The sequence below is a fragment of the Melanostigma gelatinosum genome (assembly GCF_949748355.1).
Source record: "Melanostigma gelatinosum genome assembly, chromosome: 8".
NCBI lineage: Eukaryota > Metazoa > Chordata > Actinopteri > Perciformes > Zoarcidae > Melanostigma > Melanostigma gelatinosum.
Window position 1 is genome coordinate 26178462 of NC_136641.1, and position 18283 is coordinate 26196744.

At 40.2% G+C, this 18283-nt stretch overlaps 2 protein-coding genes across 2 annotated transcripts; both read right to left on the minus strand.

Annotated features, from left to right (window-relative positions):
- Positions 1–1684: 1684 nt before the first annotated feature.
- Positions 1685–12667, minus strand: dhx35 (DEAH-box helicase 35). The gene is made up of 21 exons (XM_079273652.1): positions 12605–12667; positions 12096–12223; positions 11618–11710; positions 10956–11033; positions 10767–10871; positions 10592–10653; positions 10350–10419; positions 10145–10204; positions 9616–9728; positions 9437–9533; positions 8152–8310; positions 7027–7237; positions 5839–5963; positions 5570–5624; positions 5064–5254; positions 4878–4955; positions 4621–4750; positions 3916–3997; positions 3728–3799; positions 3250–3361; positions 1685–3095 (listed from the first exon to the last, which is right to left on the minus strand). The coding sequence occupies exons 1-21, from the start codon at positions 12642–12644 to the stop codon at positions 3057–3059; spliced, it is 2100 nt and encodes a 699-aa protein (XP_079129778.1). The 5' UTR covers positions 12645–12667; the 3' UTR covers positions 1685–3056.
- Positions 12668–13863: 1196 nt separating this feature from the next.
- On the minus strand, positions 13864–17973 carry rab5if (RAB5 interacting factor). Its single transcript, XM_079273971.1, has 4 exons — positions 17725–17973; positions 15664–15767; positions 15453–15582; positions 13864–14937 (listed from the first exon to the last, which is right to left on the minus strand). Exons 1-4 carry the CDS (start codon positions 17830–17832, stop codon positions 14896–14898), a joined length of 384 nt encoding a protein of 127 aa, XP_079130097.1. The 5' UTR covers positions 17833–17973; the 3' UTR covers positions 13864–14895.
- Positions 17974–18283: the final 310 nt, after the last annotated feature.

An 18283-nucleotide genomic window follows, 5' to 3' on the forward strand; every position in this document is an offset into this window, starting at 1 on the left:
GACGCCTGCTGGCCAAATCGTACACTGCATGAAAAGTAGACTAAAATTGGTTCCTACGAGACAAAAATGACTCATAAAGCACAATAATTGACACAGACACTCAGAGAGCAAAAGCGCATCTCCAAAACTCTAAACACATGTTCTGCTTTGCATCAAATCAACAACATGGCACGTTTTGCCTTTTATTTCTCGACATAAGACACAGAGAATCTCACATGAAGTCACTTGTTTGCCATTTAAAGTGTCACACTCATGAACCAAATGGCCAACACGTGTCCTATGAACACCTTATTGTTTGACTGTGGACTCATCCACCAGGATTCAAGCAGAGAAATACCACAAGCAGTGTTGGCTGGTGGAACATGTTCTCTGTAGGACTGTGCCACATCCAATCAATTCCAGCAAACATCCCAGAATGATTTAATGCAACTTAATTAAGATTATCAAACACACATTACTACTTTGCAGTTAAATATTTAACCTTTATTCCAACATGAAAAAAAGCAGTAAATAACACTTTGATAAACACATCAGGACATCGTATTTTTGTCACCCTCACAGGGAATTCAGTATAATATAATAATGTATATATCATATAATAATATGCTGTATAATATAATAATATATAAATCATATAATAATATGCTGTATAATATAATAACATATAAATCATATAATAATATGCTGTATAATATAATAACATATAAATCATATAATAATATGCTGTATAATATAATAACATATAAATCATATAATAATATGCTGTATAATATAATAATATATAAATCATATAATAATATGCTGTATAATATAATAATGTATATATCATATAATAATATGCTGTATAATATAATAATGTATATATCATATAATATACATCAGCCTGCTTGGCCTGCTGCCACCACGACCCGACCCCGGATAAGCGGAGGAAAATGGATGGATGGATATATTTATATCATATAATATATATATATCATATAATAATCTTCTGTATAATATAATATGTACATCATATAATATATATATATATATCATATAATATATATATATATATCATACAATAATCTTCTGTATAATATAATATGCATCTCATATAATATATATATCATATAATATATATCATGTAATATATATCATATAATAATCTTCTGTATAATATATACATCATATAATAATATTCACTAGAATATAAAACACACATATATATAATGATGTATTAATAACTATAGATCATGTCTCAGCAGGTGCTTCATGTCTCACGTCCCCGTTGTTTTAAAAAGCTGAATAGTTATTAGCATGACGTCATCCAGCTAGCCAAACCTGTATTTTGCTGTGTTTATGTTCCAGATTCTGTTCTTTGTACAATGTGGAGAGAAATAAGTACTTTCATCCGTGTGCAGTACTGGTCCTGTGTGTTGGTCAATATATTCATGTACAATATCGCTGACACATCAAACCCGGACTTCATCGTTAGAAGTGTTTCAGATTGAGCACAACAGCGTCACTCGTTTATTTAAATAGATTATTGTATATTTTTGAATGAGGTTTTTCATTTCGCAGTAGATTTGAGGTGTTCTGCTTCTTGTGTAAATTGAGTGTCATGTCTTGAGTCCCGTTTTTAAAATCGTGCTCAGCAATTGTAATAAAATAAAACCTGTAAGTGGAAAAGAAAGTGAACACCCGGTGCATGACAATAAGGCTTTATTTGAGGATGTGAGGAAGAAATGTCAGGTGACAGTTCGGCATAAACAAGTTTGCAGTAGGTCCTACAAGGTGATCGTAAGAGTATATTCTACATCAGAGTACCATTTCACATGCAAAGGCCCCTCGTTTGTATCTGCATCTAATTTGAGTTGGTTTGCCGATCTACGGTGTGGCGTCGTCTTCTGTGGTTTGAGTTCTCTTCATCTACCTACAGCAGTAACCTCAAGAACCAGATCTATGAATAAAAAAACATGCAGGCAGAAGTGAAAAATGTAGTTTGAAAAGCAAATGACAAACCTTTAATAAACTGCTGACTGGTGCTTCGAGGAAAATCAAAACCGTGAAGTACAAAATATAAACAAAAAGCAGGAAATGGAGACGACGTGCCGTCAATATGGAACGTAGATCACAAATAACTGGCCAGCTTTACTGAACACCTGGTGGATGACGTGGACGGCAACAAAGAAGGGCCAAAAAGCACAGCAGACCGTGAGAGGAGAGGCGGCGGCGGCGATGGGACGGATGCTGCCGTTACCGTCGAGGCTCCGGAACGCGTGTCTGAATGCACTTCCTGTCACCACAGGAACAGATGGCACTTCATTTCTTTTTGGATTTCACAGCTTTTCATTTACAATGCTTCGGTGTGTTTTCACATTCCGTCTTTAAAAATCAAATTAAAAGAAACGTGAAAAGAAAGGTTGGCACAGAGTGGTGACAAGGCCACTGCGTATGGAAAACCAGGATCGAAGAAATAAAGCAGCTATTTTCACAGTATCAGTATCCGTTTCTCCGTTTCCTGAAAATATAAATATAAATATATATATATTTATATTTATATATATCGTTCTGTGTTACAGTGCAGAAAGTTAAGAAATCAAAAATAAACTGGAGATAAAGTGAACCCGTCACAAACATAAAGGCACCCAGGCTACGGGGGACGCAATTAACCCGGAGACAGCGTTTCTGGCAAAGGGAACCGTCCTCACGGACCATTGTCTTCCATCACTTATCATGCAGCAGCAATATACAGCAGCTAAAAAAAGAATGAAGAAGAACCAGGTGTGGACCTGAGCCTGCTCCGACTATGTACATACAGGTGGTCGACCACGTGAACATCCTCGTCACATAGAAACTACGTGTGTGTGTGAGTGTGTGTGTGTTGATGTCAAAAATATATCCACTTGATCCCATTCTGACACAGCCACTCAAGTGTGGAGGGGAGGGTTTGTGCAGGTGGACAACAAATATATTTGACATCCTTTTACACAGAATGGAGTGGAGAGGAGCACAGTGAGAGGGAGTCTCTCCTTCTTTTGGCTCAATGGGTCTTAACACGATGAGGCCGGTGAGACTCAGAGGACCCGGGACCTCTTGCTGGCCACTGAGCCATGCTGAAAGAGACGAAGGCACAGGACACAGTTCACGTCACATCACAAGAGTCCTGTTATTCCGAGACGAGTGCTGTTGAGACCGGTCACTGGCCAGAGCCACAACAGCGAACTGGCCTTCTTAGAACCTTGCGAGGAGCTGCTTTCTGTGACTTACCTTGGCCTGCTTGTAAAAGTGAGGAGCCAACTCGACCAACCAGGTCGACTCAACAGCCGTCACGTCGCGCATGTAGTATTTCGCCGTCTGCACCACCTCATTGAAAACAACCCTGGAGAAGAGACAACGTGAGACACTTTACGTTACTTTTAGTCGACTAATCTGCCGTTTGTCATTTGATTTTATGCTTTTAATTCCGAGAAACTTATGAACACATCTCTGGGAAACACACGATTTTAAGTTGCGCTTTTGTGTGATTCTTTGTGGAGAAACTTCTACGGATCAGTCGTTAAAATCAACTAATTGATGAGTCGACAAAATCGTACGAGTGGTGGAGGAAAGTCCTACTTTAAATGTAGCTTTGCAAACACTGTGTAGTCTGGGAGCATACATGACAATCCAAACGAATGCAAATTCACCATGAAGGTACAAGAACAAGGGAGCAACGTAGCATTACTGCAGAGGAAGATGAGCTCACCATTTCGGAGCTTTCTCTCCGAACAGCACAGAGTTTGGGTGGATGTGAAGCTCGCGGTCGTCTCGTAAAGTCCTGGAAGGGATGAAGGACAACGAGAGTGAGTCACGTGACTGAAAAAGTTGACGAAAGCTGAAACAATTCCTTTTATTGAGAAACGTTAAAACGTTAACAGCAGGGGGCCCTCTCACCGGTAGGAGCCAGAGTGGTGAATTCGGGCGGCGTTGGAGAAAAACCCATAAACGATGCACTTCAAGATCACGTCAGGGTCACCTGGCAAAACACAAGAAGCAAGGAATGTGTCAAAATACAGCTTTAATTCAGTGAGGACAGTTTGTCAAGGATGCATTCAACGTAGCACATAGTCTACATCCATGTCCGTCTAAAATATCATTTATCCTGTTAGATATTTGGGTGACATTGTCACAATAAGCATATGACAAACGTGTTTTGTCAGGTCAATGACCTTTGACGACCAAAATCAAAACCCTTCCAGGCGGAAACCTCCAGGTCTGCAAAGTGAAGCCAGTGCTTCGTGTGTTAAAGCTGCATTCTCTCTCGTGTCCACCAGGGGGCGACTCCTCTGGTTGTTTAGAGGTCCATTTAGAGTCACACAGACCATAAAGCAGGGGATGCTTTAGGGCGGGGCTACACGCTGATTGACAGGTCTCTACCATGTTGTCCGGTCTGGGAGTTGTCCGTGTTTTCGTCTTACAACTTAAACTCTTTCAATGTGTTTTCACGTCATGAAAGTTAATTGTAACATTTTTGGTCGCTCAACAAATCTCTCATTCGCATCAACGAGAATGAAAAAACCCAACAGCTGCTTTCGCCACCTCGTCTGAACATGTCTCTCAGTCCATCACCACATAAAACAAACACGACTCATTTCAAACCTTCACTTGAAGTCCGCGGCACCTTAAACTTGTTCATGAGACGCCGGAGCTGCTCTCGCACCGTCACAGCCCTCAGCAGACCTTTATAATTCAGGAAGTGTTCCTGACACCACTGGGAGCTCTTCTGGTGCTGCAGCAAAGAGGAAACAGTCTTCAGTCTGGAACCAACTTTTTCTAAACTCTTGCTGAGTTTGCAACCCCCCCCCCCCCAAAGTGCTGCAAACCCCGTCACCGTCACACAGTCACACACGCTGTACCTTCATGAAAGCCTCATACACATTCAGCATGGTGAGGTGGTCTCCCTCTGCAACTGCAAACTTCCTGTGCTCTCGGGCCTGCAGGGTGAGATGGCAAAAAAAAGTATTGTTATGCTGACAAAGCATTTCTGCCCAGAAAACACCACATGCTCCCGTTTTGTTTTTTTAAAGCCCGTTTTCACTTACGGCAGCTTTCTTCTGATTGGGCGGCACAACGAATATATTCTGTATCTGCATCATTGCTGCGATGGTAACAATCTCTTTGGAGCAGCCGAAGTTTCCCGACTCGAGGAGCATCTTGGCAAACATGGGGCTGAGAGGGAACTCTGCCATCCGCACGCCCATGGGCTCGGTCAAGCGTCCGTAGTGGTCCAGACCTGCAGGGAGAAGCGCTCCTGGTTCAGATCCTGCATCATGTGCAGGGACACCTTCGCTTGTCGATGCTTGCTGACACAGAATTTTGAACACTAGTCTTGCGGTTGAGGGACAGCCCCCCTTTTGTAAATCACCCAATCTGGCTCTAGAAAGGAATAGAGCCCGCATTTGTTGCGGGTTTTTTTTAATTGCCTGAGACAAGAGGCTTTTATTTTGAAGGCAACTCTCTGGTCTTGAGGAGGAAGTCAGAACAGAAGGTACAGCTACGTAAACAGAGACATTTAATGCACCACCCTGCTGACAGCCTGGTCTCTTACCTCCCAGTGCGTAGAGCAGCTCGAGAGCCTGAACCATGGTCTGAGCTGGAGGAGGCTGCAAAGATACAAAGACACTTTAATCCAACAACACTTCTGACCACAACTCTGAAAAACAGGATTAAACCAGAATGTGGTTTACTGGAGAAGTCTTGTTGTTACATCTTCTAAAGCACAGACACACATTTCCCCCCCCCCCACTGGGCCCATTCTCGCTAATTACAATGTAAAGTAGAATTCCGTTCACAGCGGGTGAACACATCACGACTCACAGAGAGGAAGCTGAACCGCAGCACGTTGTCGATGCCCAGCGCTTTGAGCTGCAGGATGACGGGGGCCAGGTTGGTGCGCTGCATCTCTGGCACAGTGGAGGCAGGCAGTTTCTCAAAGTCCTCCTCTGTTGAGAGGAACACACGCAATAAGAAACATGGGGAGGGGAACAACGACTTCAGATTACTGCCTCGCGTTTGTGTGCCTCCACCAAACAGTTTATATTGTCTGTCCAAAATGTCATCACTTCATGTCCTCTTAGACATTTGATTGAAGCCGTCACAATTAGCATATTAATTATTGAGTTATGGACAAAAAGGTCAGTGATCTTTGACGACGAAACTCTAATCAGTTCGTCCTTCAGACTGAATATAAGAAGTGGACGTAGTAACTGTGACCCGTTGGTTTCTGGATTACGGTTTTGAAGCCTCGAGTTCTGCATTTAGGCCGTCTCCATCTTGTTTTTTTGCAACCAGAAGTGACACGAGAGGGTGGAGTGAAAAACAACCGAACGCTGAACAAGACATTTTTAGGTGACTAAAAGCATCCCCTGCTTTATGGTCTGTGTGACTCTAAATGGACCATAATGTACTAAATGAACATCATGCTGTATTGAAGAAGACTTGAAACTAGAGATTGAGACATAAACTCATGTTTACAATGTTTACTGAGGTAATAAATCAAGAGAGAAGTAGAGTCATTTTCTCACAGACTTCTTAAACCTGCATTCTCTCTAATGTCCACCAGGGACAACCAGAGGAGTCGCCCCCTGGTGGACACTAGAGAGAATGCAGGTTTGAGACAAGAAGCATTGGATTCACCTTCCAGACCTGGAGGTTGCCGCCTGATTCATCTCTTAGTCCAGGTGGACGTTTGTGCTAAATTTGAAGACATGCCTTGAAGGTGTTTGGAGGATATCACGTTCACGAGAACGGACAGACGGACAACCCAAAAACATAACGCCTGTGGGCATGGCTGTCGCGGAGGCATAAAGACAGACACTTTGCCACAAATGCCAACAATGCACAAATCCTTCGATATTCTACAACACTTCGACAAACCTCACACACACACACACACACACACACACACACACACACACACACACACACACACACACACACACACACACACACACACACACACACACACACACACACACACACACACACACACACACACACACACACCTGTGTAAAGTCTGAAGCATTTCCCAGGCCGGTTTCGTCCGGCTCTCCCGGCCCTCTGGCTGGCTGAAGCCTTGGAGATGGGCGTGACCACCAGCGACTCGATGGCAGTGCGAGGGTTGTACGCTCGCAGCTTCACAAATGCACAGTCGATGACGAATACAACTCCGTTTATAGTGATGGAGGTCTCGGCGATGTTAGTGGCCACCACAACCTGGAGGAAACACACGACGGGAATAAGTGAACCGTTTTTAAATTACACTATTTTACCATTTTATAGTCTCTTAATGTCAACGCTTGTACGGTTTGTGTAACGACACGTCGTCGCTCTATAAGAATGAATTCTTCACTTCACATGTGGTTGATTGAGCTGCAATAAGAGGCCATATATGGAAGTCATGATGTTACATAGTTTTGTGATCTATTAATTAGAATCTCTGCTGTTTTAAAATATAGCCCAAAATATAGAAGGGCTTCTTGAGATGTGCAACAAATATTGTCTGTGATAGATATATATGTATATTGTCTGTGATATATATATATATATATATATATATATATATATATATATATATATATATATATATATATATATATATATATATATTTTATGTATTTAAACACTTTTATATCGTTACACTTATTTATTTGTGTATTTATTTGTAATTTAAATGTTTTCTAGCTTCATTTATTAATTACACTTAAAATGTATGTGCACAATGCATGCTCTGTAAAAGGAAGCTTTTATGTTTGTATTTGTTTTTTAAATGTACAGCCCTCTGAACTGTGAAATGTGCTTCATAAATAAAGATTATTACTATTATTATTATTATTATTATTATCATCAATGTTCATGTCAACTAATTATCTTGTTCTATGAGTTAAAATGCATCCACTCGAATAAATGTCATAAATGTAGTTATTTTCAGCCAGTTACAGACTTCTGAACCACCACCAACATCTCAGCAATTTAAATGGAATGAAAGTGAAATTAAATCGTAAATCCGTCTGATTAGCCTGATGCTTTTGGGCATTGATTGGATGCCAAATAGTGGAAAATGCCAAATAATGGAAATGCAAATTAAATCAGATTTCTTCTCTCTACGGAAGACATGAAAACAAACTTGCCTTGCGAACGGCTGAGGGCGTCCTCTCAAACACCTTCATCTGCTCGGCGAATGGTAGCCCGGAGTACATGGGCAGGATTCTCAGGTGTTTCTTCATGCCGTAACGTGACAGAGACCTGGCCTGCTCCTGCAGAAGGGAAACCACTTTCTCCACTTCTTCCTGAGGGGAAAAGTAAATAAAGGGACAATGATAAGAACTAAGACAAAGAAGAAAGACTGGCTCATAACAAATGGGACACCGGTGTAATTATATACAATCTACAATAAGTTAAATCATTGAAGAGTTGTGTGTGAAATGCCTCTACCCTTGAAATAAATAAAAAATGTCTCTAGAACGTAAAAGGAAGTATTAAAATGTGCAGTTTAAATGAAGCCATCAGCACATTATGACATCTGGTGAATCAGTGTTGATGACTGCTTGTCTGGAGATAGCCATGTGCTTTCCTGCACTGTGACAAGACTGAGCGGACGAGGCATCAATTGGCTAAATTTGACTCGTTAGCTCGCTTGCTAATTCCACCGTGCTTTAATGCTACAGTTACAGAAGATAACATGAACCACATGAACTGCTGAGCTTGGTCTACGTTACCTTAACATATAGCTTCACTTAACTGTTTTAACCAACCGTTCATAATGGCCGTTACACTTTCAATTAGCTTATGCTAATGCTAATCACTAGCATGCTGACTATTGTTATTAATTCAGTTAGGTAAGTTCTGTAAACGGTTTGTTGTGGTGCCAAAAATATAGTATAAATTATTCTCAAAATGTGTGATTTTAAGTTTACGTGCAAGGCTGGAATATATGTATGCTAGCGATTAGCAATAGTGCTAGCTATGTGTATGCTCGTGATTAGCAATAATGCTAGCTATGTGTATGCTCGTGATTAGCATTAGTGCTAGCTATGTGTATGCTCGTGATTAGCATTAGTGCTAGCTATGTGTATGATAGTGATTAGCATTAGTGCTAGCTATGTGTATGCTCGTGATTAGCAATAATGCTAGCTATGTGTATGCTCGTGATTAGCATTAGTGCTAGCTAGCTATGTGTCCAAATATGTCACCTGCCTCCAGATCAGGTAACAGCAGAGATGTAATTGCAATAGCCATGTTTCAACCAGACGCTATGATGCATGTTTATAATATGTAGAATTCAAATACTTTGCACTAAAATGTCAAGATTAGAACCTCAATCCATCAATAACACTATTAAATACACATATATATTGAAGAAATGTGGTTTTGGGGGCTTATTTAATTATTGATTTGAGATAGCTGCCCACTAACCTGCCCGGTGAGAAAAGCCAACACATCTCCGTCCTCCTCCGTCTCGTGGATCTTCAGCACCGTCTCCACTGTGGCCTTCACGTAGTCTGGGACGGGACTGAGAGCGAACAGAAGCTCACGTCACGGTCACACAAAACAATTACACGGAATCATTAGACGGGATTATGTGTGCCGACTACCTGACAGTGTAGAAGACGTCCACTGGAAAGGTACGTCCCTCCACTGTCAGAATCCCACACGTGTCCTTGTTGGGATCCCCGGACTCGTTCAGGTTGAAGAAGTCGTGGAATTTCTTCAGGTGAAGGTGATAATGCAGTTAGTAAAGGGAACACTCATGAGGCATTTCGGGATTATGGTATTTTCCCAATGTTTTGCAGCAATGAAGTACTTTTGCTGCTTTCAATCCACATCTTATTGAAAGAAAAGTATGCAACTTAGTGCCGCAGTATAACTAAATAATATGCATGTGTAGATATTTACACAGAGAACACTGTAGATGTCAGATATGGCAGTTCAGCTGACTTGTTTAATGCCGAGTGCAGTCGTGGCCTGATTGTGTCTTTCCTTTCATCAGAGTATTGCAGATGTCAGTACAACGAGATCTGACCCGGCATCAACTTTTCTTTTCTTTCCTCCTCTGTCTGTCTGTCTTTGTTTTCTCTGCTCCGGCTAATCAAGCGTATCTGTTCATCTTAATGACGCTGTCACCTTGGCATCCAGAGTGGCGGAGGCCACAATCAGCCTCAGGTCTCCCCGCTTTTTCTGAATCTGTAGAAGAAGAAGAAGAAGAAAAAGAAGAAGAACGGTGAAGTCAGAGTCAGGGTTTAAAACTGAAGAGAAGTCACCGACTTTCCAGGATTCATTTTAAAAGTATAAATTGGAGTGAAATAGTAAAGTTTAATTCTTGAAATACCTTCTTTAGTAGGCCAATGGCTATGTCTGTATACAGGGTTCTCTCATGTGCTTCATCCAGCATCAACACACTGAGGAGAACAGCACAACAGAGAAACATGAACATTCTACTCCTCTTCTATTTCTATGACGACAGAACAGAACCATGGTTACCATTACCAATCACACCTGTGCTCTGTGTGCTAGGACAACTCAAAACATCACCAACATGTATATAAAACACCCGACATTACAATCACGTACCTGTATTTCTTCAAAAGAGGATCGGCCATCATCTCCCGCACCAGCATGCCATCTGTGAGGAACTGAAGCACACGAGGCACAATCAAGTACTGCAAGAGGAACCAAACACGGGACAGCCTGAGGCGAAGACTTTAAACATCTGTGTGTGGGGGGGGGGGGGGGGGGGGGGGTTTACCTTGATCCTCGTGGCGTGGGGATCGGAGCAGTCGTCAAACCGGATGGTGTAGCCCACCTCGTGTCCCACCAGGGCCCCCCGCTCCTCCGCTACACGGTTAGCTACCTAATAGCAGGAAAAATAAAGACTGTGTCAGCTGTCCTTCAGTGTGAAACGTAATTTCCTGCAGGACGTCGGCGGAGGTCTTACGGAGATAGCGGCCACACGTCGAGGCTGTGTCACTCCAATAACCTTCCCCTCTGTCGCCCAGCCCGCCTCCAGCAGGTACTGAAAGGAGGCAGATTTTTTTTTAAAGGAGAGTGCGATAGAGACACTGATGTTGCAGAAGAGCAGAATTTGTATCGAGCGAACTCTGCGCAAAAAAAAAAAAAAAAAAAAAAAAAGTCTACTCAGCATCAATGCAAGGTCATGTAAAACCTCTGTGGAGGTGAAGCCACATGAAGGGCATCAGTCCACTGCAGCAACGCTTACATTCACGTCACTCTGACGCTACTTCACCCTCTTGTATTTGTGTTGCCTTTAAAGCTGTGATGTACTATCAGCACTACTATGCTCATCTGTAACTAGTCCTGCTCTGATACGAAGGATATCCTTCTGTAAAAGTCATCTTCCTTTATTATTTACAAAATCTAACAGGGTACAAATAAGAAGAAAGAAAACAGAATGAGTGTATAGAATGAACAACATGATACAATTACAATTTAGTTTATGTGATGGAAATCATGCATACAATGAGAGTAGCAGCAGTGTCACTAATAATAGCAGAAATGATAAGGAATATAAAGAATATTTTGGTAGTGTAGCACATAATAAATAGCAGCAGAATGTTGCATGTATGAAACCACACCAACCTGAGGTAACTGTGTTGTCTTCCCACATCCCGTCTCACCAACGACGATGACAGTCTGGAAGCTCTCCACCAAGTATAAGATGTTGTTTCTGTGCTGAATGGGACACAAATAACAACACGGTAAGATAATATGAGATATTATAAGATAATCCTTTATTAGTCCTGCAGTGGGGACATTTACAGGATTACAGCAGCATGGTGCATAGTGCAAACAAGAGACATAGTAAAAAATCTAAACAAGTATCATAAATAAGTAAATAAGTAACAAAACAGTAAAGAATATTAACGAAGTACCAAATCCACAATAACTAAAATATTATATATATCGACAATATTTTTTGTATTGCACAGTGTGTTTATATTGCACCGATTAGTAGTGTTGTTAGTGTACAACAACACAAAAACACAAATAAAAAGGTCATAACTAAACAAACAGCGTTCAACACACTAAATGTGACGTTCAGGGGCGATTGTGGAACCTTGAAAACGGGGAGTTTCTGCCGTTGCTTCTCTATGGAGAGCGCTGTGTGCGGGTTGAAGATGACCGGTGATCCGGTGGTCTCCGTGTTCAGATCCCGCTCCTCTGAGATCCCCGGAGCCTCCGACCCTGCAGCAGAAGAACAGATGGTGGAGATGTTTTATTTAAACGTGAGCAGGCTGACCGGATTCCTGAGGGGCTTTTAGTGCAAATGAAAATAAAATGAAGCCGATGAAAACCCCTCTTCATGAAAACATTTTGCATCGCATGTATTCACGCAGCCGTCGTACTTTCTTTGTGCGTTTTTATTTTGGCAGGTTATACTTCTTTTGGTTCCGCAGCGCTGAACGTTAACGTTCCGCGGAATGCGGAGATCACGCAGCTGCCCTGAACGCAACTAACACCGGACCGAGACCAACGGAAGTCCACGCGCAGCTGAACGTAACTGAATATACACCAGAAAGAAATCGCATTAAATGTCTCATTTATTCTTTTTTTAACCGTACTTACCCGGCTTCCAAAATTTCATCGTGGAGAGGGGAGAAGCCATCTTGGATTTACGTCACTTTTCTTTCCTTTTTTTTTTAATATGGCTTTACGGCGTCACTTCTTTTCTTTTCTTTTTTTGTTCTTCCGCGTTGACGTCATCTATATATATTTTTATGAATGATGCCAAATGCGTAGTCAGCTAAAAGTCCAAATACAGTAATAATACTAAGTATTAATGATAATATATTTGTAAATGTACTGAATACATACTGAACTGATTCATGTGTGAAACATAACAAAAACAACTCTGCTGCAGCAAAACGTTAAAAACAAAAATGTTCAAAAATATATGAAAGAGAATAAAAGAGCTTTACTATGGAAGCCCCTATGCCACTATGGTGTAAACAACATACTATAAGTCATAATGAGAAAATATACATTTGACAATAATAAGTTAACATCTGATAATCACTTACTATCAATAATTCAATATTTCAAAATAACGTAATGACAGTATCTCATGACTTAGTATCACAAAATAGTGATTAAGTGTCTAAAAAATGACATGACTTAGTATTTCTAAATAATAAGTTAGATCATTACAATAATGACTCAGCATGAGGACATACTTATAAAATATTGAGCAAGTAAAGACAATATGTATTTTGAGTTAGTTTTGTTCTTTCATCACAGCGGCAGAAATACAGACGAGAAGTAAATCTATGTTATGAGTTACTAAGTCAAAATTCAGACGATTGACCAAGTGAGTGAAGGTTTAAAATGTAGTATAATTTAGAGGTACTTGTACTTTACTTCCATTACACGCTACTATGTTTATCTGACAGCTGAAGTTACTTTGAAGACCAGGTTTAAACACGAATACACAGACAGTGAATGAAGTAGTTAAAATGCTGTTTACACAGTAATAATGTTGACCAATGAGTACTTTAACTTTTAATACTTCAAGTACTTTTTACTGCGAATGTTTCTCTACTTGACAAATGCACCACTTCAACTTGTTTTATTTTCATTGTCAGCTCTACTGTAAAGTAAAAGATGTCACTACTTCATCGACTTTACTATTGTGTGGTATCATTTTGACGTACTGCGAGTATTTCGATTTTATCACTTCTGCGTCTGTTTTCTGGCAGAATTGTGTTTGTATATTATGGAGGTAGCATTAAAGCAAATAGTACGATCAATGCATTCCAATCAACAAAACCAACACATAAAATATCGTCTATATTTAAATGATGAAGAAAAAGACAAGCTCTTTGAAAATGGAGGCCAAATGAAGCCCATGTTTAATGATTCCCAAAAGATTTGATCAGAAAATACAATCCTTTCTAACAGAACAGTCGATTACAAGAACTCTGCAAGAAGCGCTTTTAAAAGTTCTTCACTATAAAATACTGAGACGCGCGTCGTCATCAAACGAGATACACAACAGAAGTACAAATACATCTGTAATACAAGGTGGACGGGACAAAAAGGGGACATTGTACAGAATTTACAAGACAAAAGTTTTAAATTAATTTCAAAAACAAGTAAGACTGATCTGGAAGCTACACGTGAGAATAAAACACATTTATTAAATTATTTCTACGCTGCTCACTGATGCCATCGATAGAATGACACCTGGATGCACAGAGCGGCTCGTCGCTCCGAGTCTGAACACGGCATGCACGTCTAACTTTACTAATGCATCAGATTATTTCCTTTAAAAGACATTTTGGAGTGAAATTTCAGACTTTTCTTTTTTCCTTCAACAGTGAAGCCACAGGAACAATCCTCTACAGGTAGTTGTATTCATCCAAAACGCTGCGTTTTTGTCGCTTAATTAAAAAGGCAACACTTCCCACTCACGGACTGATTGAACCCGAATAACGACACGAGGTCATCAGCCGGGATGAAAACACACACCGGTTGTTATCTTTACAGTCTAAAACCTGCATTCATGTAGAAAGGGCCCGTAGTCAACCGACTCATACTCGTTTGTTCCATCGCACACAGAGCTGCAGCCCAAACTACTCGTTCGTGTTTTGTTTTGATGATGATGAAGTGAGCAAGGACATATTAATGTAAATAAATGTAAGTGTAATGAAGAGGGGCCTTAGAAAATGAGCCACCGCACTAGATCTCGGACGTCGCGGTGGTCTTGCAGGATCTCGGATTCCCACGATGCACTGCACACTGAAAAGTCATACTGTATGTTGGGAGCGTTGACGCGCCTCCAGCCGTGGAGTTCCTCCGTCCTTCGACGATTCACATCGACTGAAATGTTCGTATTTAGTGTCCCGCTTGGGTTCGTCTCAGTCGAAATGTAGCGCTGTGTAAAAGATGATCCACACCACCTGGTGAGGAGAAGACACACCGACAGTCAGAGTCAATGCTCCACTTCAGAGCACAGAGAACTCAATACAAGCTGCCTGACAACAGGCTCAACGAAATAAAACAAGTTCTTAACACCAAATACTGAAAAACATCAAACAGGAACCTGGTTTTAAGATGAGACACGACAGACAAAACAAATGTGTTCTGTTCTGCTCAGTTTGAGATGTTGGGCTATTTTGCTTCCATAACACGTCTTCTTTCAGACTAGAGGAAATAAAACATTTATTTTACTTCTTTGTCTGTTTACGTCTGTAGATTTCTGCATATTTTTTAAAAAATACAACAATAACATGTATTTAACCAAATATATACGTTCATTTAACTCAAACCATCAACATCCTGGTCAAGAAGAAAACATTTATATTATATATAAATAAACCACAGACAGAAACAAATTGGTCATATTTTGAACCTCTATTGCCAAAAAAGCTGAATTCAGCATATTTTATATTTCCGTAGATAATAACATCCTCACCAGAAAGAGAGCGAAAGATGTCATGAAGCCTTCTTTGGTGAGTTCCCACGTTCCACCGTACTCTTCCTCATCGATCTGCTGAAAGCTGCTGAAGTAAACATACAGGACGCCGGCGTTGATGACGCAGAATCTAGACGAGGAAAACAAACGTTAAAGCGTCTCTGTGTTCAGAAGAGACCACCGGGGTCGGTCGATGAGACAGGATACTCACATGGCGATTGCCAGGAATCCTTTCAGCGGCGCGACGCCCCAAATCACACCGAGGATCACCGCGATGATCTGCCGAAGCCAGTAAATCACATCTAAGAACTCGTCCTGTGAAAGAAGAATACATGAGCTCGATTTAACAGATAGAAGTACCGGTCATCGTTTTAAATGCCAAAACTGACTTCAGAAGAACAACACACAATACATGACGCATCAGAGTTCCCTTACAGGTTCTCTCTCTGGGCTTTATAAGGCTGCTCAACTAATCTGTCTTTGGGTCTAATTTCTGTCGATAATTTGTCTTTTGTTCATGCTTTTTTGATGCTGAATGACTTATTCATATAAGAACCGTATGAGCACAACTCTGGTAGACACAAGAGGGTAATAACTGTTTTTTGTGGAAGAGCACACAAAACCAGTTTTAAAGATCTGTAAATCCACTTAAGTGACGAGTCGACAAAATCGTTTGAGTGTCAGTAGACAGTGTGTGTGTGTGTGTGAGAAGAAGTCGGTTTCTCCTATTAATCAGTTTAAAGATCAACTGAAGATTAACTGAAAACTATTTAGATATTCGATTCATCGTTTCAGCATTTGTTTTCTCGTAGAAATGTCGAGCAATCTCTAGCTCCAGTCGCTCAACTTGAGGATTTTTCGCCATTTTTTGGACATTTCCAGACTTAGAAGTGGCCATCTTGAAGGTTTTCATTTGTCTGTTAATCAATATCTATCAGCGCAATCTAGCTAGCTAGTACACAACAGTACTGAATTCAGAATATGAAGACGAGGAACAACATGGTCACTGAGATGTGACGATTTAAAGGAAACTCAAAACTTATGGCACTTTAAATTCCCCGGACCGTGTATTAATGGATAGATAGACTGTCAACACATTTTATATATTTTAAAAACGTGTGCTTTCCTCTCCTCCAGTGGAGGATTTCTTAAATTAAGATATGACTTTAGGAATTGTGTCTGCAATAAGAACATATGGTTTTTCCAATCACTAAAACATAAGTTAAAATAGGACAAGCTGTCAGGATATTTAGCTGAAGTGAGGCTCCAGACTGCTGAACTGGAAGCATAATTTAATCTTGTGGCACATCTTAACATCTCAGTCCTGGTTGGTTCACAATTTATATTTGAGTGAAAACAAAAAGGATTCGTGCTCAGAGTTTATCACTGACATGATATGTTTTTTAATTCTGTGCATAATTCAATTTTTTTGAGCATTTAAAATAGAGAAAAACTAAAATACAGCTTTTTTTATTTACCACAGACACCCAGTTCGTAATACTTAAAATATATAAATATTGCAAAACTTTAAATCAGAAATAACATATATTTTACAATCAACACTTTAAATGATGACACTTGCAAATAACAATGCAGTACTAAATGTAAAACTACTCTTTGGTGTTTCATTGTTTACTTTTTACAAAAATATACCAAAACACTGGGACGAGGAACACCTTGGGTCGATAATAAAGAGAATATGAAACAAAATATAAATCATATCCTCTAAACTACAAAGAAAATCTGGTTTGAATTGACATCAAACACTATTACTACTTATCTTGTAAGCACTGTTTACAAGACATTTGTGTTACCATCACCAAATATAAAGTAATAAACAGACTTTTATTTCAATAAATCATATTCGATGTTGCCACTTTAACAGTTAGCCAATTAATTGATTCAAAATTAAGAAATAATTAAATGAAAGCAAACTATATTGGTATGAAATACACCCTTTTAAAATGAGTTTAACGAACTTAATTTCTTGAATTGAAATAAGTAGGAAGTCATAAACAACCAACATTGTTTAGTTAACCCAACATGTCGATTTACAGGTTATATTCTTTATGATTAAAGCCCTTAAACCCGCAGAGAGGATTAACGGTGTTGCTTCCGATTTGACAGCTGAGTCACATTAATCCCAACTACTAAATAAATACTATAACATATAATACATTTTTTAAAATACTAACCCTAGCGGCGACACTTTAACTACCGGGAAACGGGTTTTCTTTAGAATAAATAAAACCAAAAAGGGTAACCGGCTGACCTTCTCCTCCCAGACCGCGGTGCTGTTGAAGGTTTTGCTCCATGTGGGCTGCTTCACGCCTCCATTCAGCTGCTGACTGTCTTCTTTCCGCTTCAGGTTGCTCGTCATTCTCTGCTGGTTCCTCCGGCTGCACGCGGCTGAGATGTGAGTCTCTCGCGTGGACTAGGGGAAGAAAACTCTGAGCGATATTAGGAGGTATTCAAAGGGATTTGCACGCTCCGCTGATCTGACAGATTTCAGTCTCGGAAACAGGAGAAAAAAAGGGCAATCTGAGCATGCGCAACGCCGTTTGACCCCGGATGCCAACAGCCAATGAGAGAGTGCGACGTTTCTGCCCGGATCGTGCAGGGGAAGTGGTTCAATTCTGCAGCGACACCCAGCGGTCAGCATGTGTAACTGCTGTTAATTTCAACCCGTTATTCCAAAGTTTTATGAAGTTTATAAGTAGTTTTTTTTCAGTATGCAAATAAAAACTGAAAGCTAATAGTTTTCACATTATATCATAATAAAAATACATTTTATTTGTATGATGCTTTGAAAGGTACTCAAAGGCACTTTA